Source organism: Oncorhynchus nerka, linkage group LG20 (genome assembly GCF_034236695.1).
Source record: "Oncorhynchus nerka isolate Pitt River linkage group LG20, Oner_Uvic_2.0, whole genome shotgun sequence".
NCBI lineage: Eukaryota > Metazoa > Chordata > Actinopteri > Salmoniformes > Salmonidae > Oncorhynchus > Oncorhynchus nerka.
The window spans coordinates 41,891,058-41,904,753 of NC_088415.1; the positions used below are offsets into that span (position 1 = coordinate 41,891,058).

Sequence of the window (13,696 nt, forward strand, 5' to 3'; positions counted from 1 at the left end):
TCCATCATTACTTTAAGACATGCAGATCAGTCAATCAGGAAAATGTACTTGCTTGGGCCAAGAAACAGGAGCGATAGACATTAGACCGGTGAAAATCTGTCCAAATTGGAGATTTTAGGTTCCAACTGCCGTGTCTTTGTGAGACGCAGAGTAGGTGAACGGATGATCTCCGCATGTGTGGTTCCCACTGTGAAGCATGGAGAAGGAGGTGTGATGGTGAGGGGGTGCTTTGCTGGTGACACTGTCAGTGATTTATTTAGAATTCAAGGCACACTTACTGTAACTAGCATGGCTACCACAGCATTCTGCAGTGATATGCCATTCCATCTGATTTGCGTTTAGTGGCACTATCATTTGTTTTTCAACAGGACAATGACGCAACACACCTCCAGGCTGTGTAAGGGCTATTTGACCAAGAATGAGATGATCTGAAGTGCTGCATCAGATGACCTGGCCTCCACAATCACCCAACCTCAACCCAATTGAGATGATTTGGGATGAGTTGCACCGCAGAGTGAAGGAAAAGCAGCCAACAAGTGCTCAGCATATGTGGGAACTCCTTCAAGACTGTTGGAAAAGCATTCCAGGTGAAGCTGGTTGAGAGAATGCCAAGAGTGTGCAAAGCTGCCATCAAGGCAAAGGGTGGCTACTTTGAAGAATATAAAATATAACATTTATTTGAATTTGTTTAACATAGTTTTGATGTCTTCACTATTATTCTACAATGTAGAAAATAGTAAAAATAAAGAAAAACCTTTGAATGAGTAGGCGTGTCCAAACTTTTGACCGGTACTGCATATATATTTTTTAAGACACATATTGATACTATGTGTCAGTGGTGCCTCCTGTTAATGATTTTAGAGGGCGGGGTAATGATGATTTAAAGGATTTCAATGTCCAGATCCATCTACATGTATAATATATTCAGACACAACGCATCCCTGAGTACCTCCGGAGGTGGTCAGGAAAATCTGATCTCAATCAGATCACAATGCGTCTTTAAATCATGTACACCTGTCTAAAAATGTGGGCACACTCAGAACGTGGACAAGATCAAGACAAACGACACGTCGGCACCTAGGATATAAACACGTCTTTTGTGGATACAGGCCATGGTCCCAAAAAGTGATGACAACAACCAGATGCATGTGCAGGCAGAGGCACCATGCCCATAGGGGGAACAGGGGCCAGATTTTTCAAATAGCATTACTAATTTATCTTCTCTGTAATACTACTAGCCACTTGATAATGTTATGAAGCTCCCAACCTCATAACTATCTACCAAGACGCTATCCTCATATATTTTGTGCCCCCTCAGATGTTTGAGGGGCATGACGCCCCTGTGTGCAGGACTAGAGGAATGTGTACTAATGCTCTGTGGCACATGGACAAGAGCTTGTTGTTGTTGCATTGTCCAGAAGGAACCTGCAAGTAAGCATTTTGTCGGACGGTGTGTTCCGTGTGTATCCTGCACATACGACTAATAAAACTTGAAACTAGGCCGTTTCCATCACACCCGGTGGGTCTCAATCTACCGTAAATACACCGTCACCAAGCACTTATCAGGCCAATCTCTCACTGCAGAATAGCAACAACGCTAGGCTACTGCTTCTCCCTGCCTATGAATCACTTATCTGAGAACACATCTGGGGTTGACTAAGTACTTGAGTGTGTGTGTGCGCGTGCGCCTGCAGTCTGCAGAGTGAGTCCACTGTTACTGTATAATCAGTGACTGCGTAATCTAAATGGAGGCATCCTGCACTGAGGGGCAGTGTGCTGCAGTCCTTATTTGGGCCTGTCCTGACCCTTTACAGTTCACCCAAACCATGTGTCACACCCTCAGACAAGGGGAGAGATAAAGAGAGAGAGAGAGAGAGAGGGCCATAGGGACGAAGAGAGTTAGACTGTCAGGAGCAGTAGAGAAACTGAGAGAAGAGAGGGAGGGGAGAGAGCTCGAGGAAACGAGGGATTGAAGTAGTTAGGGGAAGTGGGGAACTCTAGGAAGTGGGGTGGAGGAAGGCAATGATGAGAGGGGAGAGACAGACGGAAAGAGGGAAGATAGGTTTGGGGATGGGGAGGTGATCATGGACAGCCAATGACAACAAGGCAGGAGAATGTTGAGGTAAAAGAAGAAAAGAGAAGAAGAAAAAGGGAAGAGAAGGTAAAAAGAGAATGCCTCAGGGCAGCACATCTCAGCGTGGACCTAACAGTACACTCCCTGTCCACTGAATTAACCAGAGGAGGAAGGGGGAAAGAGAGATTTTCTGGACAGAATAAAAGAGAGGGGGATCCGGTGGTCAGAGAAAAAGAGAGAGGGATCTACTGAACAGAGGAAAAAGCCACTTGGGAGAGGAAAAGAGGAAGGGATCCATTTGGCAAAGGAAAAGGGAGAGAGTGAACGATCTACTGAATAGAGGGGGAAAAAAAGGGAAGGATGGTATTTTCATCCAGAAGGAACCCTGTATAGAGGGGACTAGGTGACCTGAAGAAGAGACACTGTGAGCCACCACCTGTGTGTGTGTATGTGTATTTGTGTCTGTGAGGACAGGACTGCGCTCATCCCAGCAAGCCTGGGCACACTCTTAGTCCCAGGCAGCGTGTGTGTTTTGTGCATGTGTGAGTGTTCCAGCCAGGCACGCTCCAGACAACAACATGTTCTCCTATTCAAAATGTAATTGTTTATGTGTATGCAAGATCCTCTGACTCACGCTCAGTGTGTGTAGGTGCGTGTGTGGTGTGTGTGTCTGAGTGAGTGTGTCTGAGTGAGTGTGTTTATTGTGTGTGTGTGTGTGTGTGTGTGTGTGTGTGTGTGTGTGTGTGTGTGCGTGTGTGTGTCTGAGTGAGTGTGTTTATTGTGTGTGTGTGTGTGTGTGTGTGTGTGTGTGTGTGTGTGTGTGTGTGTGTGTGTGTGTGTGTGTGTGTGTGTGTGTGTGTGTGTGTGTGTGTGTGTGTGTGTGTGTGCGTGTGTGTGTGAGTTCCTGTGGCTCAGACCAGGCCAGGACGAGACAAGGCAGCGGCTCTAAACTCTGGCACCGTGCTTTGTAGGAGGAGAGGTGAAGGAGGGAACAGACAGAGAGAAGGAACAGTGGAGAGGAGGGGGAGAGAAACAGGGAGAGGAGGAGTGACAGACTGTGGAGGAAAGGAGGAGGAGGAACAACCGTGGTGAACTGAGGAAAGGAAGAACGGCAACAACAAACAGAGGGAGGACTTACTACAGGAGGAGAAAGTGAGAAAGGAAGAAGGAGAGAGAGCAAAGTAGAAAAGGAGAGGTTTTTGAGGGAAGAATGAAGGCGCTTCAGAAGAACCAGGGGCGGACAGACCAGATGCTGGGTGCTATGGCTGACATGCTGACTTCCTTGGCATTGCCCAATCAACAGTGGGTGAGTGACATATCAAGTTTTGGTTGGTGGCAGTGTTGTTAATTGGCGTTGTTTTATTGGGTTGCGATATTCTCTTCACATTCAGCACTTCTTTGGTGCGTCCTAGAGATAAGCTAGAATAGAAATGGATTGTAGTCCAGAAACGTGTGTTGTAGTCCAGAAACGTGTGTTGTAGTCCAGAAACGTGTGTTGTAGGCCAGTGCAATTATAACAGGTTATTTGTTTCTTATGGTTTTGGAAATCTCTGTTGTAGATTAAAATGACCAAATAGGTCATACAAGTTAATCAAAGACAGTAAAGTTAATGACCTAACTGATTTCATATCAGGGACATGAAACCCCTGTTCATATGTGTGAATGGAGACAATAGTGCAGACTTTATTTTTAGCAATACTAGCGTCTTTGAAGTGTCCAGAGTTTCCAGTACTCTAATGGCATGACCCTTAACCCTCGTCTGTTATAGAGATTAGGTCAGACAACATCAGATGGACTGTTTACAATGCAAACACATTCCACAGATGAGATTGTGTGTGTGTGTATATGTGTGTATGTGCGCACGCACGTGTGTGCGCATATTGGCATGACCCTTAACCCTCATCTGTTAAAGAAAATAGGTCAGACACTCCTCAGATGGACTGTTAACAAACATGTGAGTGTGTGTGTGTGTGTGTGTGTGTGTGTGTGTGTGTGTGTGTGTGTGTGTGTGTGTGTGTGCGTGCGTGCGTGCGTGCGTGCGTGCGTGCGCGTGTGTGTGTAACCCATTATAATCCGATCAGTCATTGACATCAATAACATTCTCAACAGGAACACCAAGCTACATTTGGACTTTAACACATTTTTTGATAGCTTGACTCTTAAGGATAACTCTTGCTTAAGGCAAGTCACACAAACAGACGGGCAATAAGGACAGAAAGGGACAGAGAAAGACACCGAGAGGGAGGGAGTGATAAAGAAAGAGTGGGAGAGAGAGTTCAAGAGTGAGAGACGGGGAGAGAAAGAGCGATAGAGAGACAGGAAGATTAACAGAGATAGACAGAGTAATAGGTAGAGAGAGCAAGTAGGATACGTGAGAGTGTGTGTGTGTGCCTGGTTGTCTCTCTTCAGTGGTTGGGAGGAATCTTGGATGTGTCTCAGCCACAGGAATTGGAGTAGTACTGATTAAGACATCTCCCCTTAAACAAACTCATGAGATTCTAACTAAGGCTTCCCTCTCTCTCTCTGTCTCTCTCTCTCTTACCCTCACTGCCTCTCTGTCTCACCCTCCCTTCCTCCCTCTCTCGCTCCTTCTCTCTCCCCCTCACTCTTTCCCTCTCCCCCTTTATATTTCTCTCTCCCACTCTACCTCCCTCCCCCTCTCTCCCCTCTCTCTCTCATGACTTTTTTATAAACACACAACTGCTGTAGGCCTCTACATGGAAGCCAGTCAGATGCTAAATGAAATCAAAATGTGTGTTACAGTGCAGTATCAGACACGATATGTCATGTGTCAATGTGCAGCGGTTAGGACGTGGTCAGGCGCAGGACACAGAACTGAGTAAAAGACGTACTTTACTCGAAAAGAAACAACAACATTTCCACAAAGAGAAAACACACCATCTCACAGAAGTCTTGAACACAAACAAAGAACAAACATGCACAAAACCACGTGGGTTAAATAGGGAATAAATGATAACGTAATGGGAACCAGGTGTGTACAATCAAGACAAAACAAATGGAAAAAGAAACGGTGGCAGCTAGAAAGCCGGTGACGACAACCGTCGAATGCCGCCCGAACAAAGAGAGGCACAAACTTCGGTGGAAGTCGTGACAGTACCCCCCCCCCCCCCCCCTGACGCGCGGCTCCTGTAGGGCGCCGACACCGGCCTCGGGGACAACCTAGAGGACGAGGCGCAGGGCGATCCGGGTAGAGACGGTGAAATTCCTGCAGTAAGGATGGGTCCAGGATGTTCTCCACCGGCACCCAGCATCTCTCCTTCGGACCGTACCCCTCCCACTCCACATTTACATTTACATTTAAGTCATTTAGCAGACGCTCTTATCCAGAGCGACTTACAAATTGGTGCTTTCACCTTATGACATCCAGTGGAACAGCCACTTTACAATAGTGCATCTAGGTCTTTTAAGGGGGGGGGGGGTGAGAAGGATTACTTTATCCTATCCTAGGTATTCCTTAAAGAGGTGGGGTTTCAGGTGTCTCCGGAAGGTGGTGATTGACTCCGCTGTCCTGGCGTCGTGAGGGAGTTTGTTCCACCATTGGGGGGCCAGAGCAGCGAACAGTTTTGACTGGGCTGAGCGGGAACTGTACTTCCTCAGTGGTAGGGAGGCGAGCAGGCCAGAGGTGGATGAACGCAGTGCCCTTGTTTGGGTGTAGGGCCTGATCAGAGCCTGGAGGTACTGAGGTGCCGTTCCCCTCACAGCTCCGTAGGCAAGCACCATGGTCTTGTAGCGGATGCGAGCTTCAACTGGAAGCCAGTGGAGAGAGCGGAGGAGCGGGGTGACGTGAGAGAACTTGGGAAGGTTGAACACCAGACGGGCTGCGGCGTTCTGGATGAGTTGTAGGGGTTTAATGGCACAGGCAGGGAGCCCAGCCAACAGCGAGTTGCAGTAATCCAGATGGGAGATGACAAGTGCCTGGATTAGGACCTGCGCCGCTTCCTGTGTGAGGCAGGGTCGTACTCTGCGGATGTTGTAGAGCATGAACCTACAGGAACGGGCCACCGCCTTGATGTTAGTTGAGAACGACAGGGTGTTGTCCAGGATCACGCCAAGGTTCTTAGCGCTCTGGGAGGAGGACACGATGGAGTTGTCAACCGTGATGGCGAGATCATGGAACGGGCAGTCCTTCCCGGGAGGAAGAGCAGCTCCGTCTTGCCGAGGTTCAGCTTGAGGTGGTGATCCGTCATCCACTCTGATATGTCTGCCAGACATGCAGAGATGCGATTCGCCACCTGGTCATCAGAGGGGGGAAAGGAGAAGATTAATTGTGTGTCGTCTGCATAGCAATGATAGGAGAGACCCTGTGAGGTTATGACAGAGCCAAGTGACTTGGTGTATAGCGAGAATAGGAGAGGGCCTAGAACAGAGCCCTGGGGACACCAGTGGTGAGAGCGCGTGGTGAGGAGACAGATTCTCGCCACGCCACCTGGTAGGAGCGACCTGTCAGGTAGGACGCAATCCAAGCATGGGCCGCGCCGGAGATGCCCAACTCGGAGAGGGTGGAGAGGAGGATCTGATGGTTCACAGTATCGAAGGCAGCCGATAGGTCTAGAAGGATGAGAGCAGAGGAGAGAGAGTTAGCTTTAGCAGTGCGGAGTGCCTCCGTGATACAGAGAAGAGCAGTCTCAGTTGAATGACTAGTCTTGAAACCTGACTGATTTGGATCAAGAAGGTCATTCTGAGAGAGATAGCGGGAGAGCTGGCCAAGGACGGCACGTTCAAGAGTTTTGGAGAGAAAAGAAAGAAGGGATACTGGTCTGTAGTTGTTGACATCGGAGGGATCGAGTGTAGGTTTTTTCAGAAGGGGTGCAACTCTCGCTCTCTTGAAGACGGGAGGGACGTAGCCAGCCGTCAGGGATGAGTTGATGAGCGAGGTGAGGTAAGGGAGAAGGTCACCGGAGATGGTCTGGAGAAGAGAGGAGGGGATAGGGTCAAGCGGGCAGGTTGTTGGGCGGCCGGCCATCACAAGACGCGAGATGTCATCTGGAGAGAGAGGGGAGAAAGAGGTCAGAGCACAGGGTAGGGCAGTGTGAGCAGAACCAGCGGTGTCGTTTGACTTAGCAAACGAGGATCGGATGTCATCGACCTTCTTTTCAAAATGGTTGACGAAGTCATCTGCAGAGAGGGAGGAGGGGGGGAGGGGGAGGAGGATTCAAGAGGGAGGAGAAGGTGGCAAAGAGCTTCCTAGGGTTAGAGGCAGAAGTTTGTAAATTAAAGTGGGAGAAAGTGGCTTTAGCAGCAGAGACAGAGGAGGAAAATGTAGAGAGGAGGGAGTGAAAGGATGCCAGGTCCGCAGGGAGGCGAGTTTTCCTCCATTTCCGCTCGGCTGCCCGGAGCCCTGTTCTGTGAGCTCGCAATGAGTCGTCGAGCCACGGAGCGGGAGGGGAGGACCGAGCCGGCCTGGAGGATAGGGGACATAGAGAGTCAAAGGATGCAGAAAGGGAGGAGAGGAGGGTTGAGGAGGCAGAATCAGGAGATAGGTTGGAGAAGGTTTGAGCAGAGGGAAGAGATGATAGGATGGAAGAGGAGAGAGTAGCGGGGGAGCGAAGGTTGGGACGGCGCGATACCATCCGAGTAGGGGCAGTGTGGGAAGTGTTGGATGAGAGCGAGAGGGAAAAGGATACAAGGTAGTGGTCGGAGACTTGGAGGGGAGTTGCAATGAGGTTAGTGGAGGAACAGCATCTAGTAAAGATGAGGTCGAGCGTATTGCCTGCCTTGTGAGTAGGGGGAAGGTGAGAGGGTGAGGTCAAAAGAGGAGAGGAGTGGAAAGAAGGAGGCAGAGAGGAATGAGTCAAAGGTAGACGTGGGGAGGTTAAAGTCGCCCAGAACTGTGAGAGGTGAGCCGTCCTCAGGAAAGGAGCTTATCAAGGCATCAAGCTCATTGATGAACTCTCCGAGGGAACCTGGAGGGCGATAAATGATAAGGATGTTAAGCTTGAAAGGGCTGGTAACTGTGACAGCATGGAATTCAAAGGAGGCGATAGACAGATGGGTAAGGGGAGAAAGAGAGAATGACCACTTGGGAGAGATGAGGATCCCGGTGCCACCACCCCGCTGACTAGAAGCTCTCGGGGTGTGCGAGAGCACGTGGGCGGACGAAGAGAGAGCAGTAGGAGTAGCGGTGTTGTCTGTGGTGATCCATGTTTCCGTCAGTGCCAAGAAGTCGAGGGACTGGAGGGAGACCTAGGCTGTGATGAACTCTGCCTTATTGGCCGCAGATCTGCAGTTCCAGAGGCTACCGGAGACCTGGAACTCCACGTGGGTCGTGCGCGCTGGGACCACCAGATTAGGGTGGCCGCGGCCATGCGGTGTGGAGCGTTTGTATGGTCTGTGCAGAGAGGAGAGAACAGGGATAGACAGACACATAGTTGACAGGCTAGAGAAGAGGCTACGCTAATGCAGAGGAGATTGGAATGACAAGTGGACTACACGTCTCGAATGTTCAGAAAGTTAAGCTTACGTAGCAAGAATCTAATTGACTAAAATGATTAAAATGATACAGTACTGCTGAGGTACGCTAGCTGCGTTGTTGACACTACCCTAATCAAGTCGTTCCGTTGAGTGAGAAGTTTCTACAATGCTGCTATTCGGGGGCTAGCTGGCTAGCTAGCAGTGTTGGTTACGTTACGTTGCGTTAGGAGAACGACAATAGCTGGCTAGCTAACCTAGAAAATCGCTCTAGACTACACAATTATCTTTGAAACAAAGACGGCTATGTAGCTAGCTATGTAGCTAGCTACGATCAAACAAATCACACCGTTGGGACTGTAATGAAATGAAATGAAAATGTGATACTACCTGTGGAGCGAGGTACTGAAGGCCCCTCGCCCGATGCCTTGAGTCCATGATGGCTCGTACAGTATACGCCGGGACCCCCTCGATGTCCAGAGTTGGCGGAGGAACCTCCCGCACCTCAGACTGCTGGAGAGGACCAGCCACCACCGGTCTGAGGAGAGACACATGGAACGAGGGGTTAATACAGTAATCAGGGGGAAGCTGTAACCTATAACATACCTCGTTCAGTCTCCTCAGGACTTTAAATGGCCCCACAAATCGCGGACCCAGCTTCCGGCAGGGAAGGCGAAAGGGCAGGTTTCGGGTCGAGAGCCAGACCCGATCCCCCGGTGCATTACACCGGGTCCTCACTGCAGTGGAGGTCGGCGCTCGCCTTCTGTCGCCTGATGGCCCGTTGCAGGCGCACATGGGCAGCGTTCCATGTTTCCTCCGAGCGCCGAAACCATTCATCCACCGCAGGTGCCTCAATCTGGCTCTGATGCCACGGTGCCAGGACCGGCTGATATCCTAGTACACACTGGAAAGGGAGACAGGGTAGTGGAGGAGTGGCGGAGGGAGTTTTGGGCCATCTCTGCCCAGGGGATGAAAGCCACCCACTCCCCCGGCCGGTCCTGGCAATAGGATCGCAGAGCCCATTACTCTGGGGGTGAAACCCTGAGGTCAGGCTGACCGGAACCCCCAGGAGTTCCATGAACGCCCTCCAGACCCTCGATGTGAACTGGGGACCCCGATCAGACACTGAGGTCAGGCTGACCGAGACCCCCAGAAGTTCCATGAATGCCCTCCAGACCCTTGATGTGAACTGGGGACCCCGATCAGTCACTATATCCTCAGGCACTCCGTAGTGTCAGAAAACGTGCGTAAACAGGGCCTCCACAGTCTGTAGGGCCGTAGGGAGACCGGGCAAAGGAAGGAAAAGGCAGGACTTAGAAAACTGATCCACTACGACCAGAATCGTGGTGTTTCCTTGTGACAGAGAAAGATTCATCACGAAATCCACCTATAGGTGTGACCACGGCCGTTGTGGAACGGGTAGGGTTTGTAATTTCCCTCTGGGCAGGTGCCTAGGGGACTTGCACTGGGCAAACACCGAGCAGGAGGAAACATAAACCGTCACGTCCTTAGCTAAAGTGGAACACCAGTACTTCCCACTAAGACTGCGCACTGTCCGACCGATACCAGGACGACCAGAGGAGACGTGTGGGCCCAACAGATCAATCGATCACAGACATCAGACGGAACGTACAGACGCCCAACTGGACACTGGGTGGGAGTGGGCTCCGCAAGTCCTGGTCGATCAGTGCCCTCTCATTCCATCCCGCGCTGGCAGCCAGGGTCCTGAAGTCCAGTGCGAAGTCCTGTGTGCTCCTCATCCCCTGTCTGAGATGGAACAAGCGTTTCCCCGCCGCTCTCCCCTCAGGTGGATGATCGAAGACTGCCTGGAAGCGGCGGGTGAAATCATCATAGCTGTCTATTCCTCCCCATTCGGCATTGGCCCAATCAAGCGCTTTCCCCGACAAGCCAGGAGATGAGGGCGGACACGCTCTGGTATCCCGAGGGAGCCGGGTGGACGGTCGCCAGGTAGAGCTCCAACTGGAGTAGGAACCCCTGGCACCCGGCAGCTGTCCCATCATATGACCTCGGGAGCGAGAGCAGAATCCATGGCTGTGCCAAGATTTTGGAGCATCGTCTCGTGCTGCTGGACGCGCTCCTCCACTGGTAAGGAGGACTGGGTGCACCTGCTGACTCCATACGTGGTGCGTGTTTCTGTCATGTGTCAATGTGCAGCGGTTAGGACGGAGTCAGGCGCAGGACACAGAACTGAGTAAAAGACGTACTTTACTCGAAAAGAAACAACAACATTTCCACGAAGGGAAAACACACCCTCTCACAGAAGTCTTGAACACGAAACAAAGAACAAACACGCACAAAACCATGTGGGAACTAGAGGGTTAAATAGGGAATAATTATAACGTAATGGGAACCAGGTGTGTACAATCAAGACAAAACAAATGGAAAAAGAAACTAAGATCGGTGGCAGCTAGAAAGCCGGTGGCGACGACCGCCGAACGCTGCCCAAACAAGGAGAGGCACCAACTTCGGTGGAAGTCGTGACACGATAAATAAAAATAGAAGATTCAAAGCTCAGAAGCTCATTAGAAGTTCAGAGTTCCCAGCATTGAGAATCAACTAACCCAGCTAACAATTCTAGGGAGAGAGAACGTTTTTGTAATGTTACCCATAATGTTCTCCTGTTTGAGTGTCCAGTTAGTTAGGGGAACGTTCCATCTATGCTAGCGAAATCCTTATAACCTTTTTTGCTTGTTTTGTTGTTAGTGTTAGCAGAACATTCCCTTAATGTCAAGCGGAACTTATCTAGAAAGTGGCTAGAATGTTGTCAGAATATACAATATTACTGTTTTAGATGCGTTTTATGGGACGTTGCAAGAAATCAAATCAAATTAATAAAAGTAATACTAAATACTTAATGAGCAATAATAAGTTGGCTATATACATGGGGTACCAGTACCAAGTTTATACTGTATGGGCCCGATCCCTATTTAAGAATTTAAGCCCTTCTTACACATGCCTTTATATGCACTTCTCAGTATTCGGCATTCAGATGTACCCTTTTCAGTCGCATAACGCGCTCTGCAGGTGTGGCTACTTCGCGCGCTCTGAATAAGTGTAATTCAGTACATTTATCTTAACCCATCCCTTTAAATATGGTGTACCTTTAATTAGAAGTTTGTTGACAGACTCAATAGATTACATGGAGAGAACGGGGTCAGAATATAGGGATCAATGACAGAAAGCCATCTACGCATATTCGTTTCCGTTTCAGCACCAACTGGTAGATTGAAAAATAATCCGATTTTTGGGGTTAGAAAAGTAAGAATGAATAAAATATATTAAAAAACAGTTTGGAGAGCCTTTACACACGAAATATTGATGAATACAAAATACACTGGTTTGATTCATCCTGAAAGTTGTCATATTCAAGTTAAATCCATAAGATATTGGAAGGTGGAAATAAGTGTTCAATAGGGGTTGAACTATAGTCCTATAAATCTACTCTAATTCACACTAATCATGGAACTGTATGACAACGGTCCAGTCCTCGTGAACCGTGCTCCAGGCTCCAGGTTAACCTGCTACGTGCGGTCTGAGTTCCATAATGATAGGCTACATGTCCCAAATTATTACACAACCTTAGCCTAATGTGATCCACTATTGCTAGCAACCCTCAGGAGCAATTTACATGGTTGTGACAGAGGAAAGAAAGATCAACGGAATGGAATGACGCTAAAATAAATCTATGTCGGCATTACTGACGTGGATCCGGATAGTGGTTAATATTTAACATGATACAAATTGTACAATGAAACGTAGATAAACCCAGGCATATAATCAAAACATTATTAAACGCATGCATCAACTCGTCAGGGTCAGCCCTACTGAAGCCAATAACTTGGGTCTCCAAATTTCATCCACGCAGATTATGAGAATGATGTCCTGTTTCACTGTGGAAGGAAAAATCATCTTCAACAATTGCTACGTGTATTTACAATCCCCTTCGCCAAATGGATTGGTCATTTACCTAGCTCATTTACCTTGCTGGAGAATGCTGTTAATTCTCTTTGGGGAAAAAATGAAATTGATGGGTGTTTGAAAAATTTAAACTCATTTACTGCATTTCTATACAAGCAGAAATGACCCCAGCCTTGGCTGCTGTAGGTTCATTCACCTCAGCCGATCTACAATCACACAGCCTATTAGTATACAGTTTAATGTTATATTAGAAATGATTCACACTGACATGTAGCATCAGCGATTGTTCAGTCAGTTTTAATGACGAATTGCATGAAGTCATCGGCCCTTCACATAGACCTCATTTTCTCAAATGACATTGCGTTCACATTTGTATTCCTAGGCAGTCCTACTCAAGACCCACACAAACAGACATCAATGGAGCACACAGATGATCATCATATCACATTCACATTCATTGTTAGAATATTACTCACCATTCTGTATGAATATCAGTGATGTTTCGGTAAAAAAAGAAGAAGGGGGTAATGGGTAAACTAAACCCCAGATAAGATGAACAACCACCGATATAACATATGATGGTTTGTTTTAGAAATGTATTGTTTCCATTTCGATTCCATTTTAATGTCGGACTATAAGGAAAGATAGGCCATGTGGAGATGTTCATATTGAAACATATCTTATTAAGTTGTTTGATAAGATTAGTACAGATTTTCTCAGAGGAACCCACATGGGGCCTAACCTCTCTCGCTGCTTGCTTCCACTCTCTCTCCCTGTCTCCTCTGCCTCCTCCTGCATGCATTGCAGCCTACCTCCGTCTCACCACTGAGCACCACACCTCTGTCTGTCTCGGTAGCCTACTCTCTGTAAAGCAACATTATTATGAGCCTATTTTTTGTTTGCTCTGACTGAGGTAGGCTCCATTTAATGTTAGCTTCTTACTTCCTCCTTCTAGCTGGCTAAGTAATACTAGCCAAAGCTCAATGTTACTGCAATAGATGTCTCTGCTGGCAGCTAGCCACCTGATGGACTGATATTAATAGTATAAGCAACTATTTGCCAGCTGTGCACTCATTCTCAGAGAGTATGTTTTTGTTTGATTGGGGATGTCTGTAAACACATCAGGAGCGGTGCGATGGTTTTAAAACTGCCTTTGTCCCGCATCTCGCAAACACACTATCAGCAACGTCTCTAGTTTCCCACTTGAGTTGACTCCGAGCTGGTATAGAGCTTGTTGCCATGCCAAGCAGTTGC

At 48.4% G+C, this 13,696-nt stretch overlaps 1 protein-coding gene across 2 annotated transcripts in view; it reads left to right on the forward strand.

The window, feature by feature from the left end:
- The first annotated feature begins 3,069 nt into the window (after positions 1-3,069).
- LOC115124777 (rho guanine nucleotide exchange factor 25-like) overlaps positions 3,070-13,696 on the forward strand; it is a 181,004-nt gene continuing 170,377 nt past the window's right edge. For both annotated transcript variants that reach the window (XM_065005509.1, XM_065005510.1), the window contains exon 1: positions 3,070-3,380. In XM_065005509.1, coding sequence (XP_064861581.1) covers positions 3,285-3,380 — 96 coding nt within the window. In that variant the 5' untranslated portion in view covers positions 3,070-3,284. The remainder of the gene's footprint in view (positions 3,381-13,696) is intronic.